This window comes from Ictidomys tridecemlineatus, chromosome 12, assembly GCF_052094955.1.
Source record: "Ictidomys tridecemlineatus isolate mIctTri1 chromosome 12, mIctTri1.hap1, whole genome shotgun sequence".
Classification (NCBI taxonomy): Eukaryota; Metazoa; Chordata; class Mammalia; order Rodentia; family Sciuridae; genus Ictidomys; species Ictidomys tridecemlineatus.
This window is the reverse complement of record NC_135488.1, coordinates 81586192-81597757: the sequence shown is the minus strand read 5'-3', so window position 1 is coordinate 81597757 and position 11566 is coordinate 81586192. Positions and strand designations below refer to the sequence as shown.

At 33.1% G+C, this 11566-nt stretch overlaps 1 protein-coding gene across 46 annotated transcripts in view; it reads right to left on the bottom strand.

The window, feature by feature from the left end:
- Nucleotides 1-1903: 1903 nt before the first annotated feature.
- The window catches only part of Nrxn1 (neurexin 1), a 1065676-nt gene continuing 1056013 nt past the window's right edge, over nucleotides 1904-11566 (bottom strand). For all 46 annotated transcript variants that reach the window (XM_078029183.1, XM_078029182.1, XM_078029185.1 and 43 more), the window contains one exon: nucleotides 1904-5270. In XM_078029183.1, the coding sequence (XP_077885309.1) occupies nucleotides 4963-5270 (308 nt within the window). In that variant the 3' untranslated portion in view covers nucleotides 1904-4962. The remainder of the gene's footprint in view (nucleotides 5271-11566) is intronic.

The following is an 11566-nucleotide window of genomic DNA, read 5'->3' as shown; positions in this document are numbered from 1 at the left end:
GCCACTTTCAAATATAGATAACTTTTGCATATTTAAAGACAGATGCTTTTGTTAACCAGGACCTTGCTACATGTTGGATATATACAGCCTGTGTTCAAGGTACTAATTCAAACATTTCAATCCTTGAAGTTTACCATTAAATGAATGTGAAGGCATTCATGAGAATGGATATATGTGGTATAGACAGAGTTTATATATATAGTGCTTAGTAAATATGTGAAAGTTAAACTTGTCAATATGAAGCAAGATTGAATTTCAGTTACATAGCGGGACATTTAGTTATCAAGAAGGGTACTTCGTTTGTACAAAGCACAGTACTGCTAAAGTTAGTTCACGACATCTCCTTTATGCCTTCTAAATATTGACTGAATCAGTCATCCTTAGTATAACTTTTATAACAGTTTTGTTTATATCTAATGTCTGTTTCAGTGGCTCTCAATCTTTTGGGAAGTTTTGGAGTCCTTGGAGAATTTGAGGGCCATAATGAAACACTTTTCCCAGGAAAATGTTCATCTATATACACTTGCAAAATTATTTCATATGTACATATATATAATTATAAATATAATTCTTATATAGATATAATAGATATAGGTATTATATATTATACCTATTACATATATATATATGTATATATATCATACCTAATATATGTGTATATGCATGTGCATTTATGTTTTTAACACCTGGTGACTCTAGTGTTCTATGCCTCCAGGGTCAAGAACATAAGAATTCTTGGTGTCTTTGCTGATCATAGATTTTAAATGGTCACCATCAGTGAAATGCCATACATTTTAAAGGTGAGGTAAATTATATAGTCTTTCATTTAAATATTAAGGAAATGTGAATTGTTTTCCATATTAAATTTTAAAGATCATGCATTACTATTAAGAAGTAACATGTATCTATAGCAAGATAGGAACAAAATTGACTGAACATTCATGTTTAAGCCTTTGGCCATTGAAAAAAGAAAAATGAAAAGGCCAAACTGAAGTTTTTCTATGAAGAAATTTTTTTTTTGAAGACCAAGGTTTTAAAACACAACTTTTCAACTAAAACTTGCTGATGAGTCATCTGACTTCCAAAAAGTGACTAAGCTTTGTGAATTGTAAATAGCATATAATTATATGGAAACAAATGTGTTCTTTTATACATTTATTTTTTGTTTTGTGTTGGTCTTTTTAAAAAATTTTTATTTTTCAAATAGCCCAAACTGAACACACATTTCTGATGTGTTTTTCTCAAAGCTATAATAATATTGCTGGTGGCCACCTTTAATTTGTCCTTAGTTGTGGTAGGTAGATTAGTTCAATATTACATTTACCAACCTAAGAAGATAGTGTTATTATACTTAATGTTCAGATAAGAAAAGTGAGAATCAAAGAAATTAAGTAAATTGTAGTACCATTAAATGAATGTGAAGCATTCATGAGAATGAATGCCTCAAGTGACTGATAGTGTTGGAATTTATCACAGGTTCATTTAACTTGGATCCCATTGTATTTACAGAGAAAACCATATTTATGAAATCAGCATCTTCACGGACTGTTGTTTTTCAATGAGTTTTATGAATTTGTGTGTTCAAGTAGAGATGTTTAATGTATATTTGAATTTAAAAAACACGCCAATATGTTTCTCCTATTTGCCACCTTAGGATGGAATTTCTTTTCAAAGGTAGTCTTCCTTATTGTTCCACTTTATTGTAAAATAGAGCCATCTGTAATTTTCTTTCCTTTTCTTTCTTTTTTTTTTTTTTTTTTAGATGGAGTCTCACTTCTCACTATTTGCCCAACCTAGCCAGACTTGTAATTCTCCCATCTCAGCTTCCAGGTAGCTAGGACTACAGGCATGTGCCACAATGCCCAGCTTGCCGCATGTAATTTTTTCAATCAATAAAACACAGTTGTATTAAGAAATATTTTATTAACAAAACAGTAAATTCCACTTGCTTAGCATTTCCAATAATGGATAAATTGGCCTTGCAACAGAAAAACAAAACAAAACAAACCCCTTAGATACCCAATCACACAAAGCACTAGAAGGGTAAGATCATGTGGCCTTTCTTTGATGTCATAGGGATTGACCACCTCACACATTATTGTAGTAGTTGTTTTTTTTTAAAGGCAACATATTACATGGATATAAAAGAAGCATACTCAATCAGAAAAGTTACAGTCTAGAGATGTAATCAAATTTATGCCAGGTAGTGTGAAATTCTCTACTAATTACAAATTATGCATGAACCCTGATACATTTGGTATGAAGATACTTGGATTGTATTCAAGTCTCTTTCTCTCCCTAACTCATGTTCCTCTCTTTTCTTTCTCCATTCAGGAAGAAAACTGCTAGATTTCATGTAGACCAATAACATTAGAAATATTTTTACTGGCAATATTAGATTGCATCATTGTATGAAATTTTAAAATTTATTCTGGGAAGAAACACTGAAATTAATCCCAAACATCATGATTCACAAATATACTGCTTAAAAATACCACTGTTCAATTTATTTGCTATCATATTTTAGACTCTCTCTAGATGAAACTAGTTCAAGTTCAATAGATTAAATATTAAAGCAACCATATTTTTTTAACCTTTAGTTGTAGATGAGTGTTTTTATATTCCCTTTTATTTTTCTGGCTTTCCCTGAGTAAGACTGAAAGAGAGGGGAGGAACAAAAAAAAAGACTTGTGAATTCTTTAACCTGGCAAATTAAAAAGAAGTAAAACCTGAAACAGAAGGGATATCAAATTTTAGTTTTAGCATCTACTTTCTGGGTCATGTAAAGCCTTTAAGACTCTTCTTACACAATTACTTGGCAACCATAGGTAGTGGTGATTTGCTATGAATTATACATATTTCTAAGGTACTGTATGTCTGAAGTTCAAGCCACTTATTGGCATTTTTATATCAACTAAAATGTCACAAAAGATGTTTTGCATTTTTTGCCCTTGCTGATTAAAGCTAATTGTAAAGGTATTCTTTCCTATGAAATCTAGAATCATTCTTCTAGGACACATTCAAGTAATGTGACCAAGTTTTACTGATGCATCTCCTTGCAATCCAATAATGCATGTCCTTTGCATTACTTTCTCATACTAATAATTTATTGCTATGAACATCATTGAAACAATATGCAAAACAAGTGTATATTCTATACTTTCCTAATACTTAATGTATGTTAAACTAAAACTATATTTAATGATATAGATGTAAAACCAGAAAAGTTAAAATTTAGTCAATAATCAACAAATAGAGAACAATTTTAAATGGGTAGTAATACAGAATCAAAAATTATTGAAAATACTTTTTTAGTTGAGAAACTGTTTACTTTCCAAAAAGTTTTATCATGCACATCAGGTTCAGAGAATATATATATATGTATATATATTATTTTGTTGGAAACAAAATTTTTAATTGCAGCAGCCAGAGTTAAGGTGTAGATCAACCAATTTTGCTTCTGTTACCTGCCCACATAACGGTTCCTATTCATGCAGCAGTATACCAGTGGTATTCTGTTTGATTAGGGATTAAATCTTCTTGGGGTTTCCTGGGAGCAAGATCTCAAGAAAGCAAATCACCCCACTTATTATAATACCTTGGCACAACTATCTTCCTTCCTGCTTTTCAATTTGTCAGTAAATATTTGTGACTATATGCATGTTTGGGTCTTTTATCATATCTGATGGACTCCTGTGTGTGTGTGTGTGTGTGTGTGTGTGTGTGTGTGTGTGTGTGTGTGTGTATGTGTAATTGAGAATGTGAATGTATGTGGGAACGTGAGTATTTTGGGGAGAAAAGTTTGTAAGATACTTGTGTATATATTTTACCTTCTAATTCACACCTTTCATACAAATACTAAAACTTAACAGAATGAAGGCTGTACATATAAGAAAAAAAGTAGCTGAGTCTTTTTATATACATTCATACATATCTTTCTTAGAATAAACACTACACTGTAATTGTTCTTTTTTTTTTAAAAAAAAGGTGTGGCAATTTATAATGGTGGCAAAAAAAATTGACTGAAATAATTGTTGCTCTGATGTCATAAAACTCCCTATATTTAGCAACACTTATAACATTGAGTTACCAAAAATGGCTGAAGAGCAGATATATTTTGCATTTTCTATACAACAGGCTATAAAACATCACTTATCACAGTCCAGAAAGCACACAGAGATGGATTTTATATAAACATATGTAATAACATAGTAAGCGTGCATGAAAATTTCCCAATGATTGCATCTATGCCCTCTTGTTTTTCTTTTTGAAATTTGAGTGTGAAAATGTGCCTTATATTTCACATTTTTGAAAATAAGGCCTCCGTATTTTTTTTTTCTCTTACAACCAGAAAGGGGCTTTTTGAATGTGTTCCTACACAAGTCTTCAAAAAAGCCAGCACTTTGTTTCAAATGCAAGTTCCAACCACTGCTCCAGTTGCACCAGGCGGCAAACTCTTAAAGGATTGCAGGTTGAGTCACTCAAAATGACAGTCTTCTCTGGCAATGGGACTAACTGACTTCTCAGGAAAGCGCTAGCACTTTGGCTAAATCCAGGATCATAGGTAGCTTCTTTTTTTTGTGTTATGTTTTGTGTTGTTTTTGTGTTGTGCCTTGATTTTGTAATACTCCTTTGCTTTATGAATGCGTGCGGTCATCACTGTCTTTTAGAAATGTTCCAGCAACATAAAGACAGGCAGAGTAAATGAAAACACTGCGGATGTTAGGGAATTTATTGGCCCCTGTTTTTTTTTTTTCTTTTTTTTTTTTTGTTTTGTTTTTTGAGAAACAAGAGCATGAGATACTTGTTTTTGTTTTTTTTTAAAAACAGTCTTTCCTTCCTGATTGCATTCCCTGTCTTCTTTTGTATGTGCTTCATAAAAAGGAAAGTAAATAAGTTTATATTATGTCTCAGATAAAATGAAGACTATTTCTATACAAGTGTCCTTTTAAGATCTTGGGATCAGACGTAATACTCTTTATCCTTGTTTTTCTTATTTTTGTTGGCGCTTTTCGCACTGCTGGGTTGTTTCTCCTTTACCACAGCCCCGTTAGACTGTGCTGAGTTACTGATGTAGTTTCGACTCTCATCCACATGGTATGAGCCTTCATCCCGGTTCCTGTACTTGTACATGGCATAGAGGAGGATGAGGATGCATAGGGCAGCTGCAGCTACTATCCCGACGACCATGCCCGTGGTACTGCTGGACTCCCGGATCACTTCTGCAGAGCCTGGGTACGGCTCTCTCCCTCCTACTCGGGTGGGGTTGGCTGTAAGAAACAGGATGAGAACAAAGTGATCATTGAGTTTCCTGAATGCTAGAGAACTATACTAACATGTACCATCTATTTGAGTGTTTAATGGAATAGCACCTACTGCTTTAGGAAAATTATACTGCTGTTAATGGAGTAATCCTTGTGCATCATCAAACTAAAAATAGGGACTACCTCTTCCACAGTGTCTTAGAAGCACAGCCCCAAATCAGCTCCAACTAGCTCTAAAGGACCATGTTAGTACTTAAGGTGAAAAGCCTTAAGTGTAACATGTCAAATAAAATCAGAACAGTTCTATCCTATAATATCTGAAGGAATCATTTTGAGAATGAAATTGATATTGGGGCAGGGGATATAGCTCAAGTAGTAGAGTACTTGCCTCGCATGCACAAAGCCCTGATTCAATTCCCAGCACCACCACCAAAAAAAAAAAAAAAAAAAAAAAAAAAAAACAACAAGAATGAAATTGATGTTGCTTCAGAATAAGACTAACTCTGGACTAAAATAAGGACAGCTATAATATAGGACTATATTAGAAATCCTTTTGCCTGGTATTGTAATGAACACACTATTAGATAATGATATAATCCAGCCATTTAAAATAGTTTGTCTGCTTTTTAAAGTATAATTTTAGTCACCTCTTTATAAACTAAAACACCTAATTTCCTTTTCTACTGGGGAGTCATTCTTTTATATAAATATTTACGCATTCTATTTATACACTGACAGTGGTTGAATGATTTTTCAAAGCCAAACTTTGGAGGCAAAAGTAAGAAATATTCTTTCTCCATTTTAAATATCTCCTAGAATGGTTTTTAGTCAAAACTCACTACTAATAGATGGTAAGAGAAGACTGGCTGGCCTAGCTTTCTTCACCTGACAAAACCTTCTTTCAAGTCTTTCCAAAGTATAAATAAAGCTATTCTTGGGAACAAGCAGTGAATTACAGGGTGCCTAATGTCTTCACCAAGGGCCAGGCAGGCTCTGCCATTCACCACAGAAGGCAAAGAAAAGAGCTGGAATTTAGCAGGCCAAAAGGGGAGGAGGATAGGCAGCTCATTTTCTCTATAAAATACTTTTTTTAAAACTATAAAAAAATAGGAATTATTAAAAAATCCTATTTTTCTTTGACCCTAGCTAATTTTTCTTTAAAGATTTTGCTATTATTCCTCTCCACTATCCTATAGAAAAAGATTATTTTTTTCAGATATAATGGATTAAAATGCTACAACTTTCAAAACGTTATTTGTAAATTATGCACAATGAATTTAAACAATCTCAAGCTTGCACATGTATATATAGATCATGCATGTATACATCTGTGATATATACGTATGTATGCACACACAGCAGGAATTGAACAACTCAAGAAGACACACTGTACACTTATTTTACTATTAAACATCATTTAGTAATCAGCTTTAGTATTTCTACAAAAATTCTTGTTTATTACTAAAAATCATTTACCAAAACACATAGCCCTAGACTGCTTTGTAACTCCATTTTCAAACATCACTAAGATTTCTTCTGCCTACATGTTGGATTTTTTGCTGTCATTTTCTGTTCCTCCCCAAAATAAAGTCTTATAAATATAGCCACTTGCAAAGTAAAAGCTCTCAGTCTCAAAGCAGCAATATGCTATGTACTGGAACTATGAAATGTAGCAGGTGAAACTGTTCTATGCCGATTATGTCACCGCTTGTTTTACCAAAGCCCATGAAACATTGCTGAATAAAAAGCCTTGGTGTTACTTCTGTGGCCAAGACAGAGGAGACAAAGACTATAATCCAGGGTATTTGATTGCAGGAAATTAATTTCCTCTCAAGAAGCATAGAGCCTACTGCAGTAACTCTGTCACTACCTGACAAACCAAAGGCAGCACTTTCTCGTTTAAATACAGTCATCTTTGCCAAAGTGTGCCAATTAGCTCAGCTTCTAACTTTCCCTGAATGACAACTTTCGACTCGCAGTTTTTGCAGAGCATTCTTTGCTCAGACTGTCTCAAGAGCTAAAAAGGGAATTTTACTTAAATGTTACCTAAATGCTTTTTCCCCATCTGATGGAATATTTTCACTTGAAACACATTTTCACAATCATCTCACTTTTGTCTATCAGTAGGGAATGGAAGTGGGGGATACAACAATAACCTTTTAATGAAATGGAAGGATTAATTTTTGATACGAAGAAACTATATGTCTAGTCAGGAACTGCAGTCATAAATAGACTATCTTTTCCAAGAATATTAATTTTATCTCTCAAATACATCTGAAATGGTTTCAAAACAACTGTGGATATAAAACACCAGTAACAGATGTGTGTTGACACTAGCATGAAACCACAATGATGAAAGCAAAACCTGAAATTCTTCAATTTATCAATACCAGCCAAAATGTTGCTCAAGTCACAAGGCCAAAAACAATTTCCACGTAGCTCAAATATAAAGATTTCAAATAGCATATATATTTTTAAGTAACATATGATCCCCTCAAATCACTAAAATCTAACCCCAAAGAAGAAATATTTTATTATCCCCACATTTACTTTAAATTTTAATGACAACAGGTATTATAGATCTGTTTGGAATATGCAGTTGCTTCCATTTCTAATTGATTAATTAATCTTTTTGTTTTCTATTGATGCTTCAAATCTGAAGACTGATTGATAGTTCCCTTAACTTTTGTTCTAAGATCAAAGGTATTTATGTGTTAATGGGCCATCTTTCCCAAACATGCAACAAGAGGCTGGAGAAATTTAAATATATTCATGAATTATAAATGTGGTTTCACTTATCAACTGTCATTCATGCTTTATTGTGATGATAACTGAAAAATTACTGAGGATATTTCATCCTAATTTGAAAGTAGAAAATAGTATAAAATGGTGAATAAAGATCAATGTTTTCTACATACGTCCCAAAAGATATAAAAGAGAAATGCAATCATCTTTTAACCATTTAGGAAAATGTGAAAAAAAGAAACTTTAATAAAATAAAAAGTGGAAAATCTATTTCATGGATTTGAGAATTTTGCATTCTTTTTATACTCCCTATTAAACAAAAATAAGACTTTTAATAATTAAAATAATCTACAATAAATGAGCCAAAGTTACTTTGGTCTTTTCTCCCTTTCTTTGCCCCAGAATGTGATAAAAAAAAATTTTTAAAAATAAGTGAAAGAGAGTGAAGGAGGAAGGACTAAAATAATGAAACACATAAAATTAGCTTTAACTTCTGAATGGTTTGTAGGCAAAACCAAGTTGAAGTAGCAAGTTCATCTTATTGGACCTGGAACAGAAGTGGTCCTGTTAGTAGCAAACTTAAGTAGGAACGATGGTATGCATTAAATAAGCTGAGGCTTTTTAGCAATTAGGTATGATTAGAGATAGAAGAGTATTCAAATTTGGTGGTGGCATACATATTTCACTCGAAGGGTAAGTCACTAGTGAAAAAAAAAGCAAAAATGAATGTAAAATCTAAATATTTTGACCTACTTGTATCCTGTTTCAAAGACTCATATAGTAAAAATTCACACACAAACTGTGAATTACACACAGTTTAAGAGAATACTGCAATACATTATTGTTCTTATCAAATTTCCCCATGCAATTCTGACTATCCACATTTAATGAAGAATGTCTATTATCATGTGCCCCACAATGTCAACTGGCACGAGGGTAAACTGCTAAATCTAAGTGTAGGGAGAGCACATATGCCCACTTTCATAGTAATGGAAAGGACTTTCATTGGCAGTTTACCCTAAATGAGTCAGAAGCTAATTGATGACAAAGAGCCCTTAGGTGGCTTATGACCTGTTCCATCTTCATATTCACTTTTCATACTCAGCCAAATAGTTATGGAAAACTTCCTGAGACACATGCACTGATAAATAGTGTTCCTTAAAGGACAAATAAAAAAAAATTAGCTTTCTTTTTCTCTTTGTCCTTCCCATTTCTCTCCTCTAATATTTGGCAAAATTTTATGATCTCCAAAAGTTTTCCACCTGATCTGCTTTGGTCCAAATAGATGATGAAGGGTCCAACATCCCAGCTCTATGAAGTTGCATGTTTCTCACTGCCTAATTAATATTTTGATTACTTAGGTAGGCATATGCTTTCAAGTGTTAGGACAGTCAACATATTTCCCATTATAGTCTAAACCAATTTATTCCTATCAGATGATCATTCATCGTGAAAATGCACAGAAGTACAAAAGATATAGCCTAGTGTTTTGTCATATCATATAAAAAGAATAATAGGTGCAATTGTTGTTCTGCTTTAAAAAAGAAAATGTTTAGTTTTTAAATTTGTAACTTATCGAAAAAAAAATAACTTATCTTTGAGTTTACTGAGCTAGTTATCTATAGAGGTTAAAAAACTGTTGTGATGTGTGTTCTTTATTTATGACTTGCATCTATGTGAAATGCATCATTTCCCCAAACCTGATCTAATTAAAAAAGTCCCCGGGACAAACATATTTAAGAGATACATCAGGGTGTTATAGAGTCCAGAATGCTGACTGGAGAGGCCTTATCTCTTTGTCCCTACTCTTGGGTCCTCAGTCACCTCCTCCCATGTCTCTGGATTCCTCCCAGTTTTTACCCCTTCTGATCTTTTCTGTGCCCCTCTCTCAACTCCCCTTGTTCTTGAAGGTAGCCCTCAAAGAATATAGCTGCTGTGTTCCCCTTCATCAGGCAGGAAACAGAGAAGGTCAGGCCAGCAGAGTCAGGACCCATTTCTCTGGTTTAGTGCATTACTCAACAAGCTGTTCAATAAACGATAAAATCATTGCCAAATTCCTAATTTCAAATCATGATATAAAATAACTTAATGGCAAAAACATCTTAAAGTGATTGTTTGACCAGAACCGCCTTTGCATTTGATATTGGCATGATTACTTTAAAAGTTAAATTTTTAAATTTGTTTACAGGTAAAATCATATTCTTTATCAAACAAATGACAATTATTTTAAAATATTTGTTATGCATATTACTCTTTGAGAGGCACATTAGGCTGCTGACTTTTGAATCATAGCCTTTTTGTTCCAGTATCTAGTCATATCTTAGGCTAGGCAAATAGGAAGCCTCAAGCTCCCAGTTACTTAGAAAGATGACTCACAAAAGAAGCTCTACACCATGCATTCTGAAAGGTAAAAAATGTGAATATTAATGAATTTGTTTTAAAAGATTTCACTTTGCAAAGGAAAATTTTTGACATCCTTGGATAGTCTAAGATGGGAAACATAGAAATCAAATGTTATTTTTAAGAAATAAAATTTCCCTTGATTTATGTTTTTACAGATTCTAAGGAGAGGTGGTGTTTAAAGTAACCATTTCGTATGACATAGAATGAGGGTTTGTGGGTGAAGGGACTCTATATTTCCACTAATGAGTATACGAAGGGAAAAACATGCCTCCAGATATTCTGATATCACTCAAATTGTCACTTTTATGAAACTATTTTGAATACTTCTATGAGGTGCTCCTCCACTGTAATCTTATTATATTTACACTGTTTCCAAAGTTAGCTTTCAGGGTGAGATTTTGATTTCCAGGCAATTTTCCAGGTTGGTTTTATTTCTTTGATAGAGACTATTAACATGTTGCGATATCATCAGCTATGACCCTGTCACATCAAGGATGAAGCATGAGTCACTACATACAAATAACAATGAAAATCAAGTATTTGAGCTTTCACAAAAAGAATTGTAAGAAATTACTGGTCTTAAGAAATCATAAAGAGCAAAATACACCAATAGTAAAAGACAGAATGTGAGCCATACATTTCAGATCTGGAGGGGCATATCCAGGATTATAAAATTATATAAAATTCTACTTATCATTGTGCTCACTGGAGTTGCTGAATGTCTTATCTTACAATGCTCCCTTTCAAAAACAATTGACTAGACATTTGGTGAATTTTTTTCTCAGCAAATGTCTTTGGCCAGTCTTTCTAGTTTTAATGATGATAGATTCAATTTAAAGAAATTGCTTCCAGATTTCTGTCTCCATCCTACCTATGAAAAAAAAAACAAGAGTTGCCTAAAATGATCTCATTAGATCAGAGTTCTATACTGTGTCTTAATAAGTGTGGAAGTTATTATAATTCTAGGCAATCCCTGAAAAGGGTTTCAGATTTACAGGAGAAGATTTGACATTTCCAAGTACTTGGTTTCATTAATACTGTGAAAAGAAAATTGGAATTGTAGGCTCCTGGGGTGTTTGTGAATTGAGATTAGCACGATTTTTTTTTCCCTCTCATCCCTGCAAAACTCCAAAGTTTATTATTTTTCCCATGTT